The sequence below is a fragment of the Fusarium solani genome (assembly GCF_023522795.1).
Source record: "Fusarium solani strain SB1 chromosome Unknown bctg00000000, whole genome shotgun sequence".
In the NCBI taxonomy this organism is placed as follows: domain Eukaryota; kingdom Fungi; phylum Ascomycota; class Sordariomycetes; order Hypocreales; family Nectriaceae; genus Fusarium; species Fusarium solani.
The window spans coordinates 2,789,024-2,811,001 of NW_027072157.1; the positions used below are offsets into that span (position 1 = coordinate 2,789,024).

General features: G+C 54.3%; 7 protein-coding genes across 7 annotated transcripts; 2 read left to right on the forward strand and 5 right to left on the reverse strand.

Annotated features, from left to right (window-relative positions):
- Positions 1-3,143: 3,143 nt before the first annotated feature.
- On the forward strand, positions 3,144-4,765 carry MRS44_000885 (uncharacterized protein; the record flags this gene model as incomplete). Its single annotated transcript, XM_046267542.2, has 3 exons — positions 3,144-3,752; positions 3,806-4,372; positions 4,424-4,765. 3 exons carry the CDS (start codon positions 3,144-3,146, stop codon positions 4,763-4,765), a joined length of 1,518 nt encoding a protein of 505 aa, XP_046138783.1.
- Positions 4,766-5,491: 726 nt separating this feature from the next.
- On the reverse strand, positions 5,492-7,424 carry MRS44_000886 (uncharacterized protein; the record flags this gene model as incomplete). The annotated part of the gene is made up of 7 exons (XM_046278215.2): positions 5,492-5,885; positions 5,938-6,153; positions 6,206-6,728; positions 6,795-6,945; positions 7,042-7,128; positions 7,200-7,247; positions 7,332-7,424. 7 exons carry the CDS (start codon positions 7,422-7,424, stop codon positions 5,492-5,494), a joined length of 1,512 nt encoding a protein of 503 aa, XP_046138784.1.
- Positions 7,425-9,988: 2,564 nt separating this feature from the next.
- Positions 9,989-12,271, reverse strand: MRS44_000887 (uncharacterized protein; the record flags this gene model as incomplete). The annotated part of the gene is made up of 6 exons (XM_046267543.2): positions 9,989-10,949; positions 11,011-11,616; positions 11,674-11,901; positions 11,958-12,058; positions 12,118-12,137; positions 12,202-12,271. The coding sequence occupies 6 exons, from the start codon at positions 12,269-12,271 to the stop codon at positions 9,989-9,991; spliced, it is 1,986 nt and encodes a 661-aa protein (XP_046138785.1).
- Positions 12,272-12,807: 536 nt separating this feature from the next.
- On the reverse strand, positions 12,808-13,294 carry MRS44_000888 (uncharacterized protein; the record flags this gene model as incomplete). Its single annotated transcript, XM_065624228.1, has 2 exons — positions 12,808-12,856; positions 13,038-13,294. The coding sequence occupies 2 exons, from the start codon at positions 13,292-13,294 to the stop codon at positions 12,808-12,810; spliced, it is 306 nt and encodes a 101-aa protein (XP_065479931.1).
- Positions 13,295-15,547: 2,253 nt separating this feature from the next.
- Positions 15,548-18,561, forward strand: MRS44_000889 (uncharacterized protein; the record flags this gene model as incomplete). Its single annotated transcript, XM_046275012.2, has 4 exons — positions 15,548-15,781; positions 15,855-16,368; positions 16,421-17,162; positions 17,217-18,561. 4 exons carry the CDS (start codon positions 15,548-15,550, stop codon positions 18,559-18,561), a joined length of 2,835 nt encoding a protein of 944 aa, XP_046138787.1.
- A 401-nt stretch (positions 18,562-18,962) lies between these two features.
- MRS44_000890 (uncharacterized protein) lies at positions 18,963-20,549 on the reverse strand (the record flags this gene model as incomplete). Its single annotated transcript, XM_065624229.1, has 1 exon — positions 18,963-20,549. One exon carries the CDS (start codon positions 20,547-20,549, stop codon positions 18,963-18,965), a length of 1,587 nt encoding a protein of 528 aa, XP_065479932.1.
- A 92-nt stretch (positions 20,550-20,641) lies between these two features.
- On the reverse strand, positions 20,642-21,239 carry MRS44_000891 (uncharacterized protein; the record flags this gene model as incomplete). The annotated part of the gene is made up of 2 exons (XM_065624230.1): positions 20,642-20,930; positions 21,016-21,239. The coding sequence occupies 2 exons, from the start codon at positions 21,237-21,239 to the stop codon at positions 20,642-20,644; spliced, it is 513 nt and encodes a 170-aa protein (XP_065479933.1).
- Positions 21,240-21,978: the final 739 nt, after the last annotated feature.

The window sequence follows — 21,978 nt, forward strand, 5'->3', positions numbered from 1 at the left end:
AGCCCCTGAAGCTCGGGCGAGTGAAAGTTCACGGTCGCCAAGCAAGAGTAACAGACAGCTTAGCCGAACGCCGTCTATTACTCACCTACGCTGGCAACCCGTGCGTGTTCAGTGAGCGAGTTCGTTCCAAGACACAAGGGCATTGCATATATCTATCCTATCAGTCACATTTCGGGAGTCTTGTTTTTGCGAGCAAAAGCTTTGGGGCGGTGGCTTTGGGACTCAGGGATGTTTTACGGCGTCTCGGGAGGATACGGATTCCTCAGTGGACGGTTTTTGACGTTGGTAATTGTGGAAACGGGGATGTGCCAGCCAGCCAGCCAGCCAGCCAGGATGGATGGACGGAGGCGAGGTGTAGAGTATTGTGCAGTACCAGTATCACCTTTGTAGAATATATTAGTGCAAAAGGGGTGTTTTGAGCCGAGGCCTGATGGATGGACGCTGTGGCAGCATACCTAGCATGGTTACGTTACGGTTGTGCCCTCGGAGGGAGGTTGCCTTGCCAAGGTTGATCCTCGAAGGAGCAATAAAGTGGTTTCCATCCAAAAAGAGGTGACATGATATGCATGATGCTTGATTAAGGGGGCGGTTGAAGCATCCATGCCTGGAAGATGCAGGTGATGGCCACGACATTTGGTCGTCACGTGTGCCACCTGACTTTGACCTCCAGACCAAGCTCTACCCAATCACGACACCATCAACCTCCATCATGGCCCTGAAACACCGGCATTGAACGGCCTTCCGGAGCCCGAGAATGGGTATTGCTGCATGCTACCCTAGCCGCTTATCCCTCGCTGCCTCGCCTGTCGAACCATCCATCCCATCACACCAAGAAGCTGTCCGTATTGGGACAATCCGGAGGAGCCCCTTCCACGATCGAATCCGTCCACCACTCACCACGGCCACTCGAGCACCCCGCATGCTCCTTTGGGAAGTCACATCACTGTTGCATCTCGGCCACCTCCTCCACGTGCGGTCATTACCTCCGGTCTGGAGTACCGGCCGGCTTGGCGACTGCCATAGGGCGGTTCGACCCGAGCCAGCGTCCAGGGTTCAGGGCCACCTTTCGGCCTGCGGTGGCCGAGTGGCTGAGGGATCGCAACTGTCTTGTCTTTGCCTCGGCAGGACAAGGCTGAAGGGCCCTCTCTGCTTCGATGAGCCTTCTCGATGGCGAAGGATCAGGGTTTGACTTTGTCTCGAACCATGAAACATCAAGACCTCGCTCGACAGTTACCGCAGATCCTACCAAAGCTAATTCATAAGTTCCCCGGACCGACCAGCCATTCAACGCTTGAAGCATAAACGCCATTCATTTGGTGCTAATTAGTTACTGCGACCTGGCCATCACATGCGACCTCCTATCGCCAAGGTGTCTGCCGGACATAGATTCGCCGAGACCCCTACCCAAGGCCCCCCCTCCTCACAAGGCAACGTGGTGATTCCAGACACATGTATGCACGACCTCTCATGGAAAACCCGCAAAATGCTGGATCTGGATCGGGAAGCTCTCCAACCTTATTACCTTGTCCGTCAGGGGGTCCACGGCTCCGCAAGTTCTGCCACATGACTCGAGTGTCGGTCTGGGATAGACAAGATGGCACATGAGCAACGTACGATAGCCTCAATGTGACGATGGTCGCACATCCTCCTCATCGTGAGCGTCAAACTAGCTGGAAGGCGAGTGGAAACCGACGGCTACATTCCCGAAAGTGCCGTCGACCCGTCTCACTCGACGACTTCACGTGTGTTCGTCTCGAGCCCTATTGTCGAGAAAGGGCAATACGGGATTTCAACTCTATGCAGTTGAAGCGCCAATATTGAATCTGCGGTTATGGAGAACGAAACACAGGAGGGCTTAAGCGCCGAGTGACACTGCCTCTCCAACAAGGCTCTGATGAGAGACACGTTGAGGCAACTATTGATGCTAACATAGGACAACTCGTACGAACAAGTACGTACTTAAAAGAATATCGAGTGGGCTCACTGCTTTCTGGGATGCCCAATTTTCTGTTCACGAATCCTCCATGTGTGCAAGGGGCAATCTTCTCCGTCATCTCGCCTATACCACGAGACTCCTCGGACTTGACTGCTCGCTCTTGGGCTAAAATTGCAGTTTATTCGAGTTCACTCACGGCTTTGGTCGGAAACTCGGGCAAAACCGACCCGTACGAAGGCCTTTCATCCGTGGCAAGCGCCTTTCCAGCCTACAACACCTCAGCCTTGACGCTCAAGAATCCTTCGACCAGTCATGGGATGGCTTCCCTTGTCGACACACACGGCTAAATGGCTTGCTTGACTAGGAGGCGAATGTCTGAATAAGATTGCGGGGTGAAGCTCTCCCGCTCAGTTACCTTTCCGGGGGGGTATCCGATCACCGGATGATCCGTCCTTGGCCTCAGGTCCACGCTCCGTTAGCTCACGGTAGACGCTCGATGGAAGCGACGGCCCGAGAATGGGGAAACGATGACAGCCGCTTTCGAGCCTCCGGAGAAGGACGCCTCCCTCGAGGCATCCCTAGCCACTCACACATGGCTGTCCTGGGCGCAACCTGGGGAGCTCCTCCAATGAGGAGGCAAAGCGAGTGCAGCCTCTTCGGAGGCTACAGGTCGACCTCGTCCTGGAAAGGCGGACCGATGCGGTGGTTGTTCATGGTCTCTTGTGGGAAATCATCTCATCTTTACCATTCTGGACGGTAAGCGGAGATGAGCTAGGAGACCAGAGGCTCTAGAGCGTATCCACCTACACCACTTGGATGTCACGATGTCTGTAGGTGATGGCTCTCTGGTCTTGGTGCGCCTATTCTCTCAGCTCATCAACTGAGGAGCTCGGATGGGCTAGTGGCGATGGCGGCAAGGCAGTGCCTTGGAGGGAAGAGGCGGCCCGAAACCCGGTCTTGGTCTGGGGAGTGAAGCTGGAGCTCTCTATCGGCATCACGGCTTCCATAGCCACGATTCCATACTCAACATGCTCACGATGAGCTAGGGACTAACGACTATGGCCTTGCCAACTGTGTATTGCCACCACTCCATGGACGAGTAGACGACTATATAAGGTGTTGGACCTCCCATCTCAGATACTCCTCATCAGCCTCATCTCAACAACCTCATCACTCACTCAAACAAAGGATACAACCTCAATTCACAATGTACCGCATTCTCGCCACCGCCTCGGCTCTGCTGGCAACCGCCCGCGCCCAGCAAGCCTGCACCCTCAACGCCGAAAGCAAGCCTGCCTTGACCTGGTCCAAGTGCACATCCAGCGGCTGCAGCAACGTCCGCGGATCTGTCGTGGTTGACGCCAACTGGCGATGGACCCATAGCACCTCCAGCAGCACCAACTGCTACAGCGGCAACACCTGGGACAAGACTCTCTGCCCCGATGGAAAGACCTGCGCTGACAAGTGCTGTCTTGATGGTGCCGACTACTCTGGCACCTACGGAGTCACCTCGAGCGGCAGCCAGCTCAACCTCAAGTTCGTGACTGTTGGGCCGTACAGCACCAATGTCGGCAGCCGTCTCTATCTCATGGAGGATGAGAACAACTACCAGATGTTCGACCTCCTGGGCAACGAATTCACCTTTGATGTCGATGTCAACAACATCGGATGCGGCCTGAACGGCGCCCTCTACTTCGTCTCCATGGACAAGGATGGTGGCAAGAGCCGCTTCAGCACCAACAAGGCTGGTGCCAAGTACGGAACTGGCTACTGCGATGCCCAGTGCCCTCGCGATGTCAAGTTCATCAACGGAGTTGTAAGTATCTCGAGTTACCAGTCTTCAGGGGTCGTTACTGATAAACATCAAAGGCCAACTCCGACGACTGGAAGCCCTCTGCCAGCGACAAGAACGCCGGCGTCGGCAAGTACGGCACCTGCTGCCCTGAGATGGATATCTGGGAGGCCAACAAGATCTCCACGGCCTACACTCCCCATCCCTGCAAGAACCTCAACCAGCAGTCCTGCGAGGGCGATGCCTGCGGTGGCACCTACTCTTCTACCCGCTATGCTGGAACTTGCGATCCCGATGGTTGCGATTTCAACCCTTACCGCCAGGGCAACCTCACCTTCTACGGCCCCGGCTCCGGCTTCAACGTTGATACCACCAAGAAGGTGACTGTCGTGACCCAGTTCATCAAGGGCAGCGACGGCAAGCTTTCTGAGATCAAGCGTCTCTATGTTCAGAACGGCAAGCTCATTGGCAACCCCCAGTCCGAGATTGCCAACAACCCCGGCAGCTCCGTCACCGACAGCTTCTGCAAGGCCCAGAAGGCTGCCTTCAACGACCCCGATGACTTCAACAAGAAGGGTGGCTGGAGCGGCATGAACGACGCCCTCGCCAAGCCCATGGTTCTCGTCATGAGCCTGTGGCACGACGTGAGTATCTAACCCCTGAGTCTCGAACAAGACACTGACATGGCATTCTAGCACTACGCCAACATGCTCTGGCTCGACTCCACCTACCCCAAGGGCTCCAAGACTCCCGGCTCTGCTCGCGGCTCTTGCCCTGAGGACTCTGGTGTCCCCGCCACCCTCGAGAAGGAGGTTCCCAACTCCAGCGTCAGCTTCTCCAACATCAAGTTCGGTCCCATCGGCAGCACCTACTCCGGCACCGGCGGCAACAACCCCGACCCCGAGGAGCCTGAGGAGCCCGTCGGCACCGTTCCCCAGTACGGCCAGTGCGGCGGCATCAACTACAGCGGCCCCACCGCCTGCGTGTCTCCCTACAAGTGCAACAAGATCAACGACTACTACTCCCAGTGCTACTAGATTAACAAAGAGGGTTCTTGTCTCTGAAAAGAGGTTGCGACAAAGAGGTGGATGAGTGGGGTTGAAAGAGGGAGAAAAGGGGTGGTCGTGAACAAACGATGCTGAAAGAGAGATGATTTGTTGACTGTTTTTCTTCTTCCTGCACATAGCTTTACCTCCTTTTTTGCTTTTCCCAGTATTATACTTTTTTCTTTTGCAAATACAATCTGTCGTTATCTACTCCATCTGCCTGCCTTGTTTGCCAAGTGACTTGTACCCCTGAATCCGACTTTTGCAACAGCCTCAAGATTAGAGATGCTATGCAATAGGTTGAAAGTATGAAAGCCTCGGGTTTCTCATGAAGTTTGATATGGTTAAGGCATCGAAGCATCCATATTGCAGGATCCCAGGGGCTAAGGGAACGCTATTGCTAGAGTAATCTACCTACAGCGCCGCGTTGATCGCCAAGATAGGTTCTTCCATCATATGATCAATTTGATGCATTCGCTGACTAGAATTCTATGTGAGAAAAAGAATTAATTACTTCCAATTCAACTCATCGAGCGGTCCTCGAAATCTTGTCAATCACTAGGGACCTTTACCAACACGCGCAAACAGTTCAGGGGTATGCCCATGTATTGACTCCATCTTGGTATCTACATCAAAACAGTGTATTAAACAACCGCCTGTCTCATAATGACCCATAAACAAAGTCTACCAGAGAGACCTCTTCTCAAATCCCCTTCCTCAAACATCCTCGCGCTTCCTCTCAGCCTGCTGAATCTCAGCCCCGTCCTTGAGCTCCACGGCAGGAGTCACCTCGGCGCCGATCATCTGGGCTCCCTTCTCGGTGTGGTCGGCTCCGCCAAAGATGGCGTCCATGTTCTCGAGGGCGATGCCCTTTGTCTCGGGGATGAAGAAGAAGACAAAGATGCCGAGGAGGATGTTGACGCCGAAGAAGAAGAAGAGGCACTTGAGGCCCGTCTTGGCGAGGAAGGTGGGGAAGAACTGCTGGAAGATGGTGTTGGCGACGTTTTGGCACTGCGAGGCCATTCCGACGGCCTGGGAGCGGACGTTGGCCGAGAAGACTTCGCTGGTCCACATCCAGACACCGGCACCCCAAGATGGCTTATAGAAGAAGCTGTAGATGTTGTGTTAGGTGTGTTGGTTTAGATGGGGGTGTATAAGCTTACATGAAGAGGTACAGCATCACGACGATACCAATGGCCGTTGGCTCCGACTTGGGGGTAGGAGTGGCAAGACCGATGACAGGGACGATGAGCATGCAGACGGCCATACCGGCAGCTCCGACCATGAAGAGCCAGCGACGACCGAAGCGATCAGCAGTCCAGACGGCGTTGAGGGTGAATAGAATGCCCATAGTAGCCCAGAGAGCGTTGATGAGGTTGCTACAGTCCAAGAGTCAGCACTATACTTGAGAAGCACAAGAGGGAAACTCACATCTTCTCGGCAGAGGTCCAGACCTGCTTGTAGATGGAAGTCGAGTAGGTGTTGAGCGTGCCCTGGCCGGTGAGCTGCTGGCCGACGTTGAGGACAAAGGCGAGGTAGAGACGCTTCCTGATGGAAGGATCCTTGAACAGAGCACCGTAGCCAGGGCTGATGGCCTCCTTCTCGTACTCGATGGCAGCCAGGATGGCCAGCACCTCCTCCTCAACCTCCTCCTCGGTATCACGGATCCGTCGCAGGGCGGCGCGGGCGTCGTCGATCTTGCCCTTCTTGATGAGCCATCGAGGGGACTCGGGCTGGAAGGGCAGCAGGACGATGACGATGATGGGAACCATGATCTGGAAGATGACCACCATGCGCCAGTCCCACTCGCCGAGCTCCTCGCGGTGGAGGCCGCAAGCGTAGTTGATCCAGTAGGCGATGAAGGCACCGACAGAGTAGAAGAGCTGCCAGAAGGTCATGACCTGGCCTCGGATGCTGGCGGGGGACACTTCGCCGATGTAGACGGGGCCGGCAGCTGAGTGGGGGGTTAGCACGGGTATAACTTCAGGTCGAGAAGCGGGGGGGGGGGGGGGTTACGTACTCAGAGCTGTGCCCTGGCCCATGCCGATGAGGACTCGGCCGAGAATGAAGACGCCAAGCTTTCCCTTGGGTGAAAAGGCCTGGATGAAGGCGGCAATGATGGTGACGAAACATCCGACAGCCATGCCAACCCTTCGACCGCAGAGATCGGCCTATGATGGGGGGTATCAGCACACACTCTTGGCTCCCTTGGCTGCATTTGGGGAAGAGTTGGAGGCAGACAGGGGTCTGTAGGATGTTGAACATACCAGGGGACCACCAATGAAGAAGCCGCTGACGATGGCACCGATGGTGTAGCACGTGTTAATCAAGCCGACAGTGTAGCTGTCCCGCTTCTAGAGAGTGGGAGATCCATGATTAGCCACGAGATGCCAAGAACGAGACGCGGCAAGGGGAGCCGACTTACAAGGTCGAGGTTGAACCAGTCGAGCCAATGCTGAGAGGCTTGGAGAGCCTGCATGTTTGATACGAGTCAGCCATGGATATTCTTGGGGGCGGGAGGCGAGTCATGTTTGGGAAAGGGTTTTGCTTTGCGTACGTTGAAGACACTGGAGTCAAAGCCGTAGAGCGTCATGCAGGACGCTGCCACCATGGCAATGAACCAGTTGTAGGTTCTTGTCTTGCTGACCATCTTGACGGCTTGTGATGTACTCGTATATGGGATCTTGTGTGTTGCAAAAGATGGGAACAGGAACCCCTTGGTTGTCGAGCAAGGCAGAGAGAGAGAGACCCCTTGGTATAGGAAAGGAAGGGGGAGGGAAGGGAGAGATGATGGTTGAGCACAGAGATCAGAAGAAAAGAAGAAGAAGAAAAGGCTTCTCCCGTCATCTTTTTATCTTTCGAGATAGTCCTCCCCGGACCCCAGACCCCAGGTCGAGACTGCTAGCCTGCTCCACCAGGCAAAAAGGAACAGGAGACTCATGACTAGGGAAAGACAGAGTAGGAAGATCACGTATGAGAGACCAAAGCCCATGTTAGCTGCAGTAGCTTCCCTGAAAGTTTGAACCCGGCACGTAGCACTGTAGTGGTAGTCGCTTAGTTGGTCGGCCCGTGACGTTTGCTTCGACTGAAGTTGTGGTTCGGTTTCTCCATTAGTTCCAGAGCTCAAGCCTCAGTTTGGGACGGACCCCCGCGAACCAAAGCCGGACTCTAACCCCCAACGCGGAGCCGTATACTTTTTTGACTCTGCGTCTCTTCCCCCACGGGCGCTGTAAACGGCCAAGGCGAATCTCTTGGTGTTTCCATCGTGATGAGCACTCAACATGATACGTCCCCTTCATCTGCTGTGCCGTGCCGAGTTCCGTGAGCCCTGCCAACCCCCCTTGTCGTTTTCCTCCACCAGCTCGGGAGCTATGTCGGTTTTGGGTGCGTCCATTGCCTCTCTCGCCCCCCGATTCCTGTGGCTAGCCTCTCACCTCCACAGACGCTGGGGGTTGATTTGCTTTGGCTTTGGAGGTTTGGGACGTTTAGAAGTGGGTGTGGGGAATGGGGGAAGGGCTCGTGGGCAGATGGGATGGTTGCGTCGCGTCGCTAGATCGGGGGCCTGATTGGTGGGAAAATTATCCGGGGCGAATTTCTCCGTGTGGTCAAGGCTCAGACCAAGGACGTCGAGACCCGCATCGCTCTTTCCCTCCACGATTTCCATTTCCGCCCTCTGGTGCCGTGCGGAGTAGCTGGTCTTGGGCCTATCTTCCCCGCATCTCCATCACCAACCAAGATGATATCGTGGAGAAAGAAGCGAGGCCTAACTTGTTTGGACGGAGGATTCTATTTACAAGAGAAGGTTATCTAAGATAAAGATAATGCTCATACTGTGCTGTGTTGTGTTGATGCTGTACCAAAGAAACCCACTCTGACCATGCCATCGCTCATCATGATGTCCTGTTCAACCACGAGCTTCAATCCCTAGAATGACTAACCAAATGCCTACACCTCCTTCCGTCAACTGATGTCCCTTCTCGCCCGTGCAATCTGCAAGGTGAGAACACACCACTCACCGAGACAATCCCGGCCAGCCAAGGTCGATCCTTCTCGGCCACGAGCCGCCGCCGTCCACCGCCAAGAACCGCCGCCCATCACCTCACCCGACTCTCACATTAGCTGCAGGGCATTTATCTGCTTGCCCCTGGCAGTGCCAGACCGTTCCCGTCCCCTCAAGTCGACTCGATGCTTACAGGACCGCTTCTTTTTTCCTCTCTGCTTCGGTTCCGCACCGAAGTCAGAACGCCCTCGGACATTATCGGCCAGAGCAGAGCATGAACCAGCCAGGGGTCGGTCGCCATACGCCCTATATACGCATCAATCAATGCCTGCTATCCCTTCTGATTGGACTCGTTCAAATCAATATCAACATCGAAATGACACAAAAAATGTCGCCTGACCACCATCAAGCCGCATTTTCTCCACCTACAGCACAGCCAGCTTCCACTTGATCGATCGAGTCTATCCTCCGACTCAACACACACACACACACAACTTCTTGAGAGCGAGACATCCATTCCATTTCCATTTAGCCTAAGTATCCAAATGATGAGGGGGCTCATGCCATGGAACCTCCCATCTCTTGGACTCGGCCTTTTACCCGGAAAACAAAACTCGTCTCGAGCCCATCCATGTCCACTTCCTCCCCAAGCCTTTCAGCCTCCTTTTCTATCCACACTGCCTTAACCTCGGTCACCCTAAGAATCTACTGCTACCTTGTACACGGGTTTCATCAGTTCTTTCTGCCTACCGTCTTCGCGACAAGAGCAAACATTGGAAATTGCCGGTTCGATTTCAGCTATTTCCTACCCCTATCAGCAAAACAAAACACTTTCAACCCCAGCGCCCACACATGTCCCGCCAACAAAGATATCACCACCAATCTCACCCCATGCGCCCATCAGTAAACCTTGTCCATCACCTACCTGATTGCTCCTTGCCTTCCTTCTCTCTGCCTTTAGACTGCAAAATTTGATGCTTAGCATAGGTCCGTACTAATCGTGGTAGCCTACATCTCATGTGCACTTCCTCCTCCAAACCATCCCCGAACCCCTTAGCCTTCTCGCCCCTTCTCAAGTCACAATAGCGACATTGGAGATCAAGTGTCCAGAATCTTCTCATACACGACCGGTTCAACACAAGACGACGAGGGCGACCACCTCCCTTCCTTTCATCCATCCATCCATAAACCCTTCAGCCACTCCATCCCAAATCTCATTGTGGAGGAAGACCTCCTCGCATCATGTGCCCAACGTCAACCCCCACCCACCGCATTTCCTTAGGTTGCTGTGGATTTTGCATCTGTAAACCGCCTTGGTGTTGCGGTGGCGTCCCTCCGCTCTGGTACTGCATCTGACGTTGCTCCCTTGCCGCATCGCGCATCTCCCTTCGCCTCCTGAGTCGCTCTACCAGCTCCTTAGATGCCCTTGCAAAGTTTTCCCGCCATGTCGATGCATCCGCCCATCGCTCTGCGTATGCGTCCAACGTTTGTGAAACCTTTTCTAGACATTGCAGGCTGCGGTCCAAGTTGTCCTCTCCATTGAGCCCCTGCGGCTGCAGTCGTCTTGGTAGGGGTGGGGGCGGTGCCGCGCCCGGCGGTGGTATCGGTATCGGTACCGGCACTCCTGAAAGGAGCATGTCTTCTGCATCCCTCAGCACTGCGAGGAACTGATTGGCCATAAAAAAGACCCTCAACACGTCATGGTATGTGCAGAATCCGGTATTCTCACTCTGGTGGGCAATTCGGTGAACGCTGTCGAGATATGCCATCGAGTGCTCAAATATGAGGATGCGATTATAATCCGTGATACGTGGCGCCCTGGCCGAAGGAGCAATGCAGTATACATAGCTATATCTCAACTCCTGCTCGAATAACTGCCGGATGTCGATGGGAAGATCAGTTGGAAGAGTCTCTTGCCACTCTCGCATGTCAAGGCACACCCTCCATATGTACGAAATTGGATCCGGGAGGGGCGTCGATCCGGATTGGTACAACACTTGGTACCAATGGGACTGAGCCCGTCGAAGCTCGAAGAGCAGCTTTGCAGGATCAACGGCCGGTTGCCCTAAAATGCCTCCTGAATTTGACGATCTTCGTGGGGCTGCTGCAGGGTACGCGACATTGATAGTATCATCGGTGAATGAGAATGTCCGCGCATGAACCATGCTAATGGAACTAGACAGACCTGTTAGGAAACACCATCGACTAGAATTCTATATACTTGGGACCAACGTACCGATCAAGGGCATATACGCAGTAGAATATCCTCCTCCGCATATCAAGAGCCGTTTTATCAGAGACGGCAGACTGGGGAGGGTCTTGGTGGAAGCCGAGGTCGACGATTGCCCGTGCTGTGAACCCTATCAGGTGCCAGCTGTCAAAATGTGCAGGGTCCAGCATCGCATACTGTGTGAGTAGAAGCAGAGACTGGATCTGCGTCACATAACCAGGGGCGAGGGCGCCGTCAGCATAACTCATGGCTCGAGTGACGTATTCGACGCCGTTGCGGTAGTGCTCGTCTTGATTTCGTTGGCTTTGGACAGCACTACCAATGGCAAGAACCATCCACACCATCCAGCAGTCGGAATCCCTAATCGCCCGATCGTCTTGCCGGTAGAGATCATCGATGGCCGTCAGAAGGGACATCTCGGCAACGCAAGGATACATCGAATGGACGTTTTCAATATAATGCTGAACAATTCCCTGGGCGATATGTCTAGGGGGCAACCGAGATTCCGGTGACTCTGGAAGGGCATCATTCGTGGTGGCTGCCAAAACCAGTCTCGCAAATGTCATATTTGTCGATATAGGCTCAAAATCTCGTGTCGTGGCATTAACAGAACTATCGGCACGCATTAGATTACCTATATCAACGCAGGACGACACGCAGAGCACTCACAGAAAACCAAAGTCTGATACAAGCGAATTGACATCAGAATTCTCCTTCTTCCGCGCCGCCTTGCGATATACGGCAGCGCGGATGGCGGCCAGGGAATCTCTTCTATCCATTGGCTGGGTATTAAGAGCCGTGTCAGGATCATGCAAGGCAACCGATGCCTTACGTGACTTGGCATATTGAAGCCTTCTTTCGAGTTTCTCAATCCGTAACTCGAGTGCTGCCACATAGCTAAACTGGAGTCAGTGGTCTGATACGAAACGATATGATCATGGGCTGCCGTTTACCTTCTTTCCTTGCCCCTAGCAAATTGGTCATTCGCTGCCGAACATTCACTCGCACGGCCAGCCTTCTCACAGGCTGTGCAGGCAGGCAGCTTGCCATCACACTAAACAGAATTAGCCTCGGCTACTAGCAATGATTCAATCATCAAGGTATCTATCTCACCTTGACTTTTGCAGTGCGGCCTAGACGGTGCATTGAATTAGTATTTGTAATTTCATCACAAGGTAGACAGAAGCCGCAACTCACATCGGGAGCAAGCCGAGACAGGTCGTGAGACCCTCAGAAGAGGATTGTGAGAGAAGCTAGGGCGGGGCATCTTGTCGAGGAACCAGAAGAGCAGGTGCTCGCTGCCTTGGCACTATCGATGGATAAAACCCTGGAGAAATGAAAATACCCTGGTGTAACCAAAAACCAAGTCGTTTGGGGTAGGCAGGCCAGGTGGATGGAGTGAGAAACGGGCGATGATGAGAGCCTGGTGGTGACGGTTGGAATGTCGTCAAATTTCTCCACTTCAGAGGGGGACAGGACAGTTGAGGCCACGAGGACCAGGCTGGCTTCTAGAAAAACGGACCGGAACCAGCCGGTTGGTTCTGTCCTGTGCTTGTCTCTAGATGAAGCGCGCGCACGCCCTGTGACTGACCAGAAAGTCGGCAATAAGGATGTCGAGGACAGTCGAAAGGGGCGTGGGAGACAGACGAAGAGAATGCGGTGGTGGTCGTGGGCGGGCAGTTTAACCCACTTCGCCTGGCGTCGTTGGTTGGCGTGCAGGGCCCGAGTCGACGGTTGCGGGATGAGTATTGAAACAATGGAATGAGGCCGGCGACTCGGCGCGCGTCGAGAATGGCACTAATGTCAGACTGGACTCTGATGCTGGTCTCGGATCAGAGGCGAAGGATGTCGGCTAAGGCAAAACAGAGCCGTTGTTGGAAGGAGGGATGGGGATCGGAAGGATGCAGTAGAAATTACCTAGGTAGCTAGGTTAGCATGAGATGAGGGGGGATGAAAACCCATGAGATTTGACTACGCGGCACGAGAGGATGAACCCCAGCCTGTCGTCTCATCCATCGGTCGCACGCACTCACCTCAGTTCAGTCCCGTCGTTGTCAGGTGGGGCACCCAGAGTGGAATGGATGGAGCCCAAGGGAGAGGAGAGACCAGTCTTCAATGGCGGAGGCGATTGCACAGCAGCGTTGGTAAGCCAGAGCCAAGGCGGCAATGGCAACAGAACTGTAGCGGACGGACGTGGGGGTGCGGGGGGCTCGCGGATATATCGCCGACGGGATTTGAGTAGGTAGTTGATGAAGATAGAAATGGATGTCAGTGATAGAGAGACAAGCATTGTGAATACGAGCCTAGGAACAAGATCCATGGTTGTTAACATAGGTATTTGGTGGAGCAGGCAAGCGAGTGAGTCGTATATGCCTTCCATCAACAGGTGAAGAGAGACAGACCCAACAAGGCTGAGGAAGTATTCATCGTGAAGACTTGCCCAAGTCATCAACAGATAAGCCCGTGGTGGAGGCGGAACTTACACGTTTTGACCAAGTCCTGGCAGATTCTCTGAAGAAGTCCATGGAAGCCTAGAGGCAGTCAAACAACTAGCAATTCCAATTCGAAATATCCACCATGAGAGTCGGATATTCATCCGTCTTCATCGGGCAATCCGGTTCGCTTTCCCCGATGGCAGAGTTCAACTTCATAGTGCCGCCGAGAGGCTAGCTACGGAGGTGCACTGCCAGCAAATCGGCGCATTTCATGATCCCGATCGCCGGTACCTGAGTGTTGGTTTCTTGATGGAATAACCTTTGCTTTTTGGCGCGCATCGGTGCCGGGAATATGAAAGATTCGATCCAATGTCACACTGCCCCCATCTTAGTCTAGCCGAGGATGCAAGCACTAGAGGGAAAGAACAGGGCATGGGTTTTATGAATGCGTCCCTCCGCCGTTCTCGGTCACACCCTCACAGACTTTACGGAGGAAGGAAACGGATCAGATATTTATGAACGGAGGGGATAGTGTGGGAGTCGCTCTTTGTGCTGGTTTCGGTACTAGGTGTATGATGAGCACTTTTGTTATACACAACATAATACGCAGAAGCCCCAAGCCACTAGGAGGGAATATGAACGCCGTGAAGGAGAAGTCATATTTCGAGTCAGAAGGGGATGATATGATGAAAGCAGCCAGACACAATATAACCTCTGCATATGGCTACCTGCCTATACAGGAGGCGCCTGCCTGACTACATACAAGGGCACTTCAATATGGGTATCAGAGGCGTGGTACAGGTGGCGTGACATGCTCCTCTGTCGAAGCTTGAGTGGACTAACACAGCCCACGGCAAATGCATGAAACCAGGTCGGGGAATCGTGGATGGATCCGATCTGTGGTGATGAGGCGTTTCATCACTTTGCGAAGTTAGCTCACAACCACGTCGTGCAGCACACGTGAGCCACGGCTTACACGCGACACAGGCCCCTCTCCTCTCCCTCGCTGTCATGATGAACGGCGCATCTTCCGGAACCCTCGTCGAAGCCTTGGGCATCCACATGAGATGCCATCCAATGTCTTGAATTTCTCTGCCGAGCTGATCGGGCCTTTGCATCTGTCATCTGTAGATCTACGCTAGAAACATGGGCTAGTCCACTCCAGGTAAAACCCAGCACCTCTCCAGCTGGACTGCCACCCGGAGAGATTAGAGCAGAGAGGACCTCGAGGCGTGTAAGGGTTCTGTTTGGTCCACGCCCAAGCCCACTCGACTCCAGTTCAGCTGCCCTGACGAAACCATGAAACAGCCAGTCGTTGGGCTATCAAACATCAGATCCATACAGCGAGGGTCACCCTGGATGGGACCAGGAACACAAGAAGAAAAAAAGCCACTCTTTTTTTTTATTACTCTGCCGAAAGGTTCTTTTCATTAATAGAGATGAGCTCCGCATTCGATGCCATTTTAGCCTTGGAACTGGATCATTCCAGAGTCTAGACCATCCTTCTGTTAACTCTTCCGCTTTGGTTCATCCAATCCCCCGCCAATTGAGCCAAAATATCTTACCCTAGACACTCGCCTCTCATCCATGTGGAAGTGGAGGGGTGTTACGTTAGCGAACCAACTGACCAACCAACCATCCAGTTGCTAAACACAAGCTGGTGGTCTAACTCGACTGGCCTTCCCTGCTGCCTTTCACTTGCCCCTCCTTCCTCAACCTTACCCTACCTACCTTACCTTCCAGTACCGTACCTACCTCCTGCTCTGTACATACATCGCCTTCTCGTGTCTGACCTCCCCACGATTCTCACGACATAAGCTTCTCGCGAGTTACTTGGTCTACTCAGCTCCCGGCTATGCCGCTGCCAAATTATCCATCTATATTCTTGACTCTTCTCCGATAGAAAAGACATACCCCCTCTCTGCCCTTATCCACCTTGTCCCTTCCACGTCTCCGGCCGGTCCCTGTGTGCTGCCTCCGTCTTCCGTGCCTAGGTGACCGTGCCGCTCTGCGCACAGGCTCACGACACCGACAGTATAAGCCTCACGGGCCTTGCGCAGAAACAAGGCCCGCCAACACCGTATCCTACGATCCCGCCAACCCGCCCAATGGACCCGGCGGACATCTTTCGACAAGGCTTTGGCCATGTCGGTCCTCGCCCGAACAACGCCGCCTTCATGAGCCACCCACAGCATCCCATGGCGCATTTGCAGAGGCAGCAACACCCACAGTTCAGAAAGCCCATGCCCATGGTCAAGAATGAGGACTCGTCATCGGGTGGCGACGGCCCCGGCGGCCAGCGCATTGCCCATACTCTGACAGCGTGCTGTCGCTGTCGGCAGGTATGATACCACTTATCTCCCCGAACCAGTGTCGACGGGATATGTTCATACTGACATGTTTGTCCCCCTGTAGAGAAAAACTCGATGCGATCCTAATCTACCGCGCTGCCTGCCCTGCGAAAGGTCTGGATCGATTTGCGAATATCTGGATGCAGCCAAGGGTCGCAAGATCAACCGCCACTATGTCATCAAGTTGCAGGACACTGTTAGACAACTCGAGGCCGAGCTCAGCCAATATACCGACGAAGAGAACGAGTATCCCGGGAGCAATGAGGATATGGTGCGCCCAGGCGGAATGGTTCGCCTCAACGGCGGTGACGAAACCCCTCGATATTTGGGACCTAGCAGTGGCATCGCCATGACGCGCCTGCTTATGGAACAGGCCAAAGCATACACAGATTCCAAGCGCATCTCGGATCTGATCCCCAGCGTTCGTACCCAGCCGAACCGTATGCAGTCCATTCAGATGACCGGACCGACTGCCAACACTAGGAGGAAGAGCTACCCCATGATCAGCCAGCACCCCGCGGAGAACCTACCGACGAGGGCTATTATGGATAAGCTGCTAGAGGTTTTCAACCAAAAAGGTGAATATCGCGTGCGATGCTCATGTGTATTGCGAACGCTAATGCTTGATAGCTCAACTCTTCTGGCCTGCTTTGCACGAGAAGGACCTCGAGCAAGACGTCGATGCAGTCTACAACGGCGATAACGACCCCTACCGACTTTTCATCGTTCGCATGGTTGTCGCAATTAGCTTGCAGAAACCGGGAACTCTATATGCCGGTTTGGCCGACAGCTACTACTTGGCCGCAATGCAACACTTTGAGGACGTCCTTCAGACAAAGGACCTCAAGACATTGCAATGCCTTGTTCTGCTCGGGCAATACTCACTCCTCACCCCGACAAGAATTCCTATTTACTATGTTATTGGTCTTGCGACCAGGATATGCCAGCAGGAAGGCTTGGCAAGCGAGAAGACCATCAGCCCCAGCTACAACCTGAGTGCCAAGACGATTGACATGCGACGACGGTTAATATGGACAGTTGCTGCTATGGAGTACGGCCTGGCGCACAGCATGGGCAGACCTAACAGTTTCGCAACCGGGGACGACCGCCTGGACGTGGATTTCTTTGCGACTGTCGACGACGAGTACATCACCGATCAGGGGATCCAACCCGGCCCACCCAGCGAACGCAAGCTTGTGGCTATTCACTTCTATAAGATGAGAATGTGCCAGGCGGAAATTCGAAGGACGTTGTACGAGAAGAAGAAGCCCGACCCTAGGAATGACCAGCACCCCTGGTTTGCGAGAGTTGAGCAGATGAATCAAGATTGGCTCGATAATTCGCCGACGAGCCCAAGCTGGTGCAAGTCATGGTATGTGTCGGACCAAGATATTAACTGGCAGTGGGTGCTTAACATGTTTAATAGGTTTACTGGCCGATATCACCAGATGCGCATCTTCATGTACAGGCCATCTCCCCAAATACCAAAACCCTCACCTCGCGCCGCGAAGATCTGCTTCGAAAGCTCAGCCATTATGATCAAGTTGAATGCCAAGCAGATGGAAGGCGGAGGAGATATCAGCTGGGTGTTCCTCTTGACTGTCAATATGTCTCTCAACACACTGCTTTGGACCGTGTCATACCCAGAGGTTCGACAGGCGCACCCTCGAAAGGAGGTGGAAGAGCTCGTCGACATCTCGATGGAAGTTTTGCAAGGCTGCGCAGAGCGATGGCCCGGAACCGCATCTGCCTCGCAGCTGTACTCTATCTTCTCCAAAGCCTGTCTCCAGAGCTACGACGCACGCCCTACAACAGGACAGCCCGGTGGCTTCTTCACGACACCCCCATCGTTTGCTGATCCCAGCTCGCCGCCCGATGCCTTCTCCCAGCCAAACCCCCAACAGGCTCCCTTCCTCAACCCGCCCCAGTTCAGCCATGTCTTCAACTCTCCGCCGGAGGCGATGAATTCGTTCGCATTCGACCCCAACTACCCGCCGCCTCAGCCAACTTTCCGATCCAACTCAATCTTCTTCAACCCTGCCAGTGGGGAGCCAACAGGCCGGAGGTTTTCGTACTTTCCTCCCGATTATATGCAGACCGGCGAGGCAGCTCCGGATGATCCAACACCGCCAGCTACTACTACCCCTGAGCAGCATATGGCATCGCCTCCGGACCATGTGTCGGATCAACTTCCCACGCCCCCTGATTCTGTACCAACTGGCAACATGACGACCCCGACACCGAGCACGGCACTGTCGCCCCCAAACACCATGACTGCGCAACCCACTCCCATCATGCAACACGCATCTCCAATGGTGGTTCCGCTAGGACCTGTGCAGAACATGTCTCCCCAAGTTAAGATCGAACCTTCCCAGGGTGTACCGACCTTCACCGTCCCGCCGGTGACACAGACACAAGCTGCCCCTGAACAGCGGCCTCTGCCGACACTGAGTGATCCCAACCTGTGGTTCTCCCCACCAGCGCCTCTCATCTCACCATACACCTTTGCCAACATGAGCAATAGCTTCATCAACAACGGAATGGGCAACACAGGCAACTACGGTGACATGTCGGGGGCCGGTCTTGGACTGCAAAATTTCGGGACCAACAATGTTGCGCCTCCTCAGTTTGACTACGGCTTTGGTCGCCAAGGCAGCCTTACACAGTCACAGCAGATGGAGCTAATGAACGTGCTCGAGACGGAGGGCATGGGCGACATCGACGCGTTCCTCAACGGGGGCGACATACCAAACAACAACAGATGGTACTGAAGGGGCAGCGACTTGAAGACGAGACGAACTCACGCAACGGACGGGACCGGCACGGGGGGCATTGGTTGGTACAGTACAAGGCATTTGCATGCATGCATGGCGGGCGTTTTGTGGGGGTTTCTTATAGCAGTAGAACCGTGATTTTATGGATATCTCAATGATAGACCTGCTTGCTCATGCTCCAAGTATTCTCCGTAGCCTATCGCTTCGTTACAAACCCAAGTAATCGGTCAAGCAAGTCACGACAGGAGAACCGTCAAAAAGACTTGCCCTTGCCATACAAGAGATGCGTAGATGCCAACACCAAGATATGCTAGGAGATAAGCGCTTTAGATGCAAAGTGCTTTAGATGTAGCAAGTAGCAAGACAGAGATGGGTAGAAAAGCAAGAGAATGCCATCATCACGGCTCCGCAGCATCCCCGGCGGCGTCTTCGAGGCGCAGCTTCTCGACAGAGTCGCCTAGCGCTCCCGCCTTGCTGGACTTCTTGGTGCGCTTCTTGCGCCTGGTGGTGCCCGTAACAACCGGGGCTTCGCGCAGCCACTGGGAGACGGCAGCGGCCCGCTCGGTCAGGATGGGGTAGTCTTTGCCGTCCTCAACGGACCACCGCCGGAGACTTGGGTGGGTCGTTAGACCGGCACCGTAGACAGGGGCGGGGGGGATGTTGGTGGCGATGGGGAGGCGGTCCTGCTCGGCACGCATCTCCTTTTCGATGAGCTCGTCATCAAAGGCGTCTAGGAAGGCCTGGCCCTGCCGGCGCTGCTCGTCGGAGATCTTGGCTTTGGACTTGGTGAGGTGGGTATCGTAGTAGAAAGGTAGGGGAGGGGGCGCGCAGAGAGTCTCCCAGGAGGCGCTCAGCTGGAGCTGGCTCTCAGTGCGGCGGAGAACCTCCATCCAGTCGGACCGGGCCTGAGAGCGGCTGGCCTGGAAGATGGGAAAGCCGTCAGCCTGGCGGACAAGTCGGGCCACCATGTATGTGTGGCGGAGGAGCTCCTTGGGCGAGGTCTGGACGAGAATGTGGCAGAGGAGAAGTGAGTGCAGCGCCTCGGTGAGAAGGGGATGGTAGGTGGTCCATTCACACGTCAACGGCATATCCGATGCCTGTCCAGGCTTGGTGATTTCTTCGGAAGGGTAAGGGGGGAGGTCAGGAGGAGGTACGGCGGCAAAGAGGTCGGCGATTGAGTAGATGGTGTAGGGCTCCAGAGAGTAGGTGGCCTCGGAGGGTCTCGGGTTTCGGACGCCATGGGCCGCAAGGTTAACGCGGTCGTTGAAGTCCTTGGCGATGACTGTAGGAAGATTCGGTGCATATTCCAACTGTGAGATGAAGGACATGAAGTCCCGGAGCGCCCGCTTCGCATATGTCTTGACAAGCTTTCGAGACTCGGTCTGTTTGCGGAGTGATGCCTCTGCGTCAGCATCAGCATCAGGCTCTGCATCGGCGTCGGGTGAGTTTCGCCCGTTGGCTTCAGGGACTGGGCTCCCGTCCGAGTTGTCTGCATCGGCGTGTCCGTTGGCTTCCTGGGCTGGAGGTATGCCGTCTGCCACGTGCTGGCAAGCCATTGTCAGGTACGCCGTAGCTCGTAGAAAGAGTAATTGTCCTTCTAGACTCGTCGGCTGGTCCTTGTCGGCCAGAATAACGTCTTGGGGCCGCCTTCGGCCCTGATTTGACTCCTGAGTTTGTAACTGCTGCCCAGGCTTCTGGTGTGGTGGCTGATGGAAGCGACTTATTGACAAGGCGGAAGTCAAGTCCTGAGCAGCCCCCTCGTAATCTTCCTTGAAAGTCCTCACGATGGCGCGGGTGCGTAGGGCTTCCCCTTCGCTCGGCTTCTCCGATATCACCTCTGTCAAGGTCTCTAGGCTGGTGGACTCGGCCAGTTGGCGCGAGGGTATCTTTTCGTGAAAAAAGTGCACATATTTGGCGTCAGGATCCTGCGGGCTGCGCTGCAGCACCAGTCCAGCGACTTCTTCTATCGGCGACGAGCCCTGCATGGTCGCGACGCTGCACGCGATCTCGTCCAGACGATAGGCACGGCTGAGCTTCTGGCTCGCCTGCTCTCTCATCCGAAATTTACGCTCGCGGCTCAGTTTGGACCCATGGCCTCCCCCATGCCAAGGGCCGACATGGACGATGCGCCGGGCATGCCGCCGTTGACATTGGTCATGATCGGCGAGGAGATGTCACTAGCAGCTCTCACGGCGAGGTTGGTGGCTTCGTCGACGAGCCGGCGGATCTTGGTCATGTCGAAGAGGACGGCAGGGTCGATGGGTCGGGGTCGCGGGGTGTTGTAGTTGACGTTGGCGATGGTTTCGAGTATTTCGATGGGCATTTGAAGCCATGGGCCGTGAAAGGCCGAAATGAATCGCCAATGCCTGCAAGTTGGAGCGTCAACATGGCGAACTCAAGGGAGACGGGCAGCGGGTTGGCAGAGGAGCACAGGGTAAGCAGGGAACGTACTTGTTTCGACATATTATGAGAGTCTGCGAAGATGATGTCGATGATGTCGTCTTGGGTGACTTAGAGGTCTTCTTGGACCCTCCCGCGGTCGTGGCGGGCTGTGGTTGTGGTTGTGGTTGTGGTTGCGGTTGTGGTTGCGAAGCGTTCTCAAGCGTCGCATTCTGCCCCTCACCAGCACCAACATCAGCACCAGCTGGAGCCTGCTTGCTCTTCTTCTTTGCCATTGTTCAGGGCCGCGAGGGTAGCATCGAGGGCTACAAATATGACGAGGTCATTCGCCTTGGAGTTGGCCGTGTCCAAATGCCTTGGACTGGAAGGGCGAGCGCACAAGAGCGATCAAGCAGCGTTGTCGATTGCTATGGTTAGCGTGGGGTAGGTAGGTAGTTAGCGCAGCGATAGAGAATTCCGCAGGGTGGGTAGCTTGGAGGGAGCGAAGAAGTAAAAAGGTAAACAAGAAAAGAAAAAAGGGTGGACGAGAAAAAAGATGATGTAATCTGTTTATATTCTGTCACTGACTTTGTTTTGAGGGAGAGAAGAAAATTGATAAAAAATGACCCGTCACTGGCTGTGATTCAGTGCTTGTCTTCTCAGAGTCATTTGCGCCTGAAGTGTGGTGGTTTGGATGCCATAGGGATCACGTGCAGACCAATGTGCAATGTTGATCGAGGCAGGTTTCACAAAGCGACAGGTGATAGGTTGTAACCACCAGCAACCAAAAATGCATCAATAGGCGCATATTTCCATCCTTTGTATTTCATCCTGATGTGAAATAGGTATTGGCCAGTCTATTGTTATGCCTCGGAGCCTTGTTGAGCTGGTCATTGTTAAAGCTCCGAGTCTCACTCAAACTGTTGGTGGCTGGATAGGTAGGTAGGTAGTGTTAGAATTGCGATAGTGCTTGTTAAGCTGCTCTATACCAAAAGAATATTTGGAGCCTTCCTGTTTTTAGTATTTGTACATATT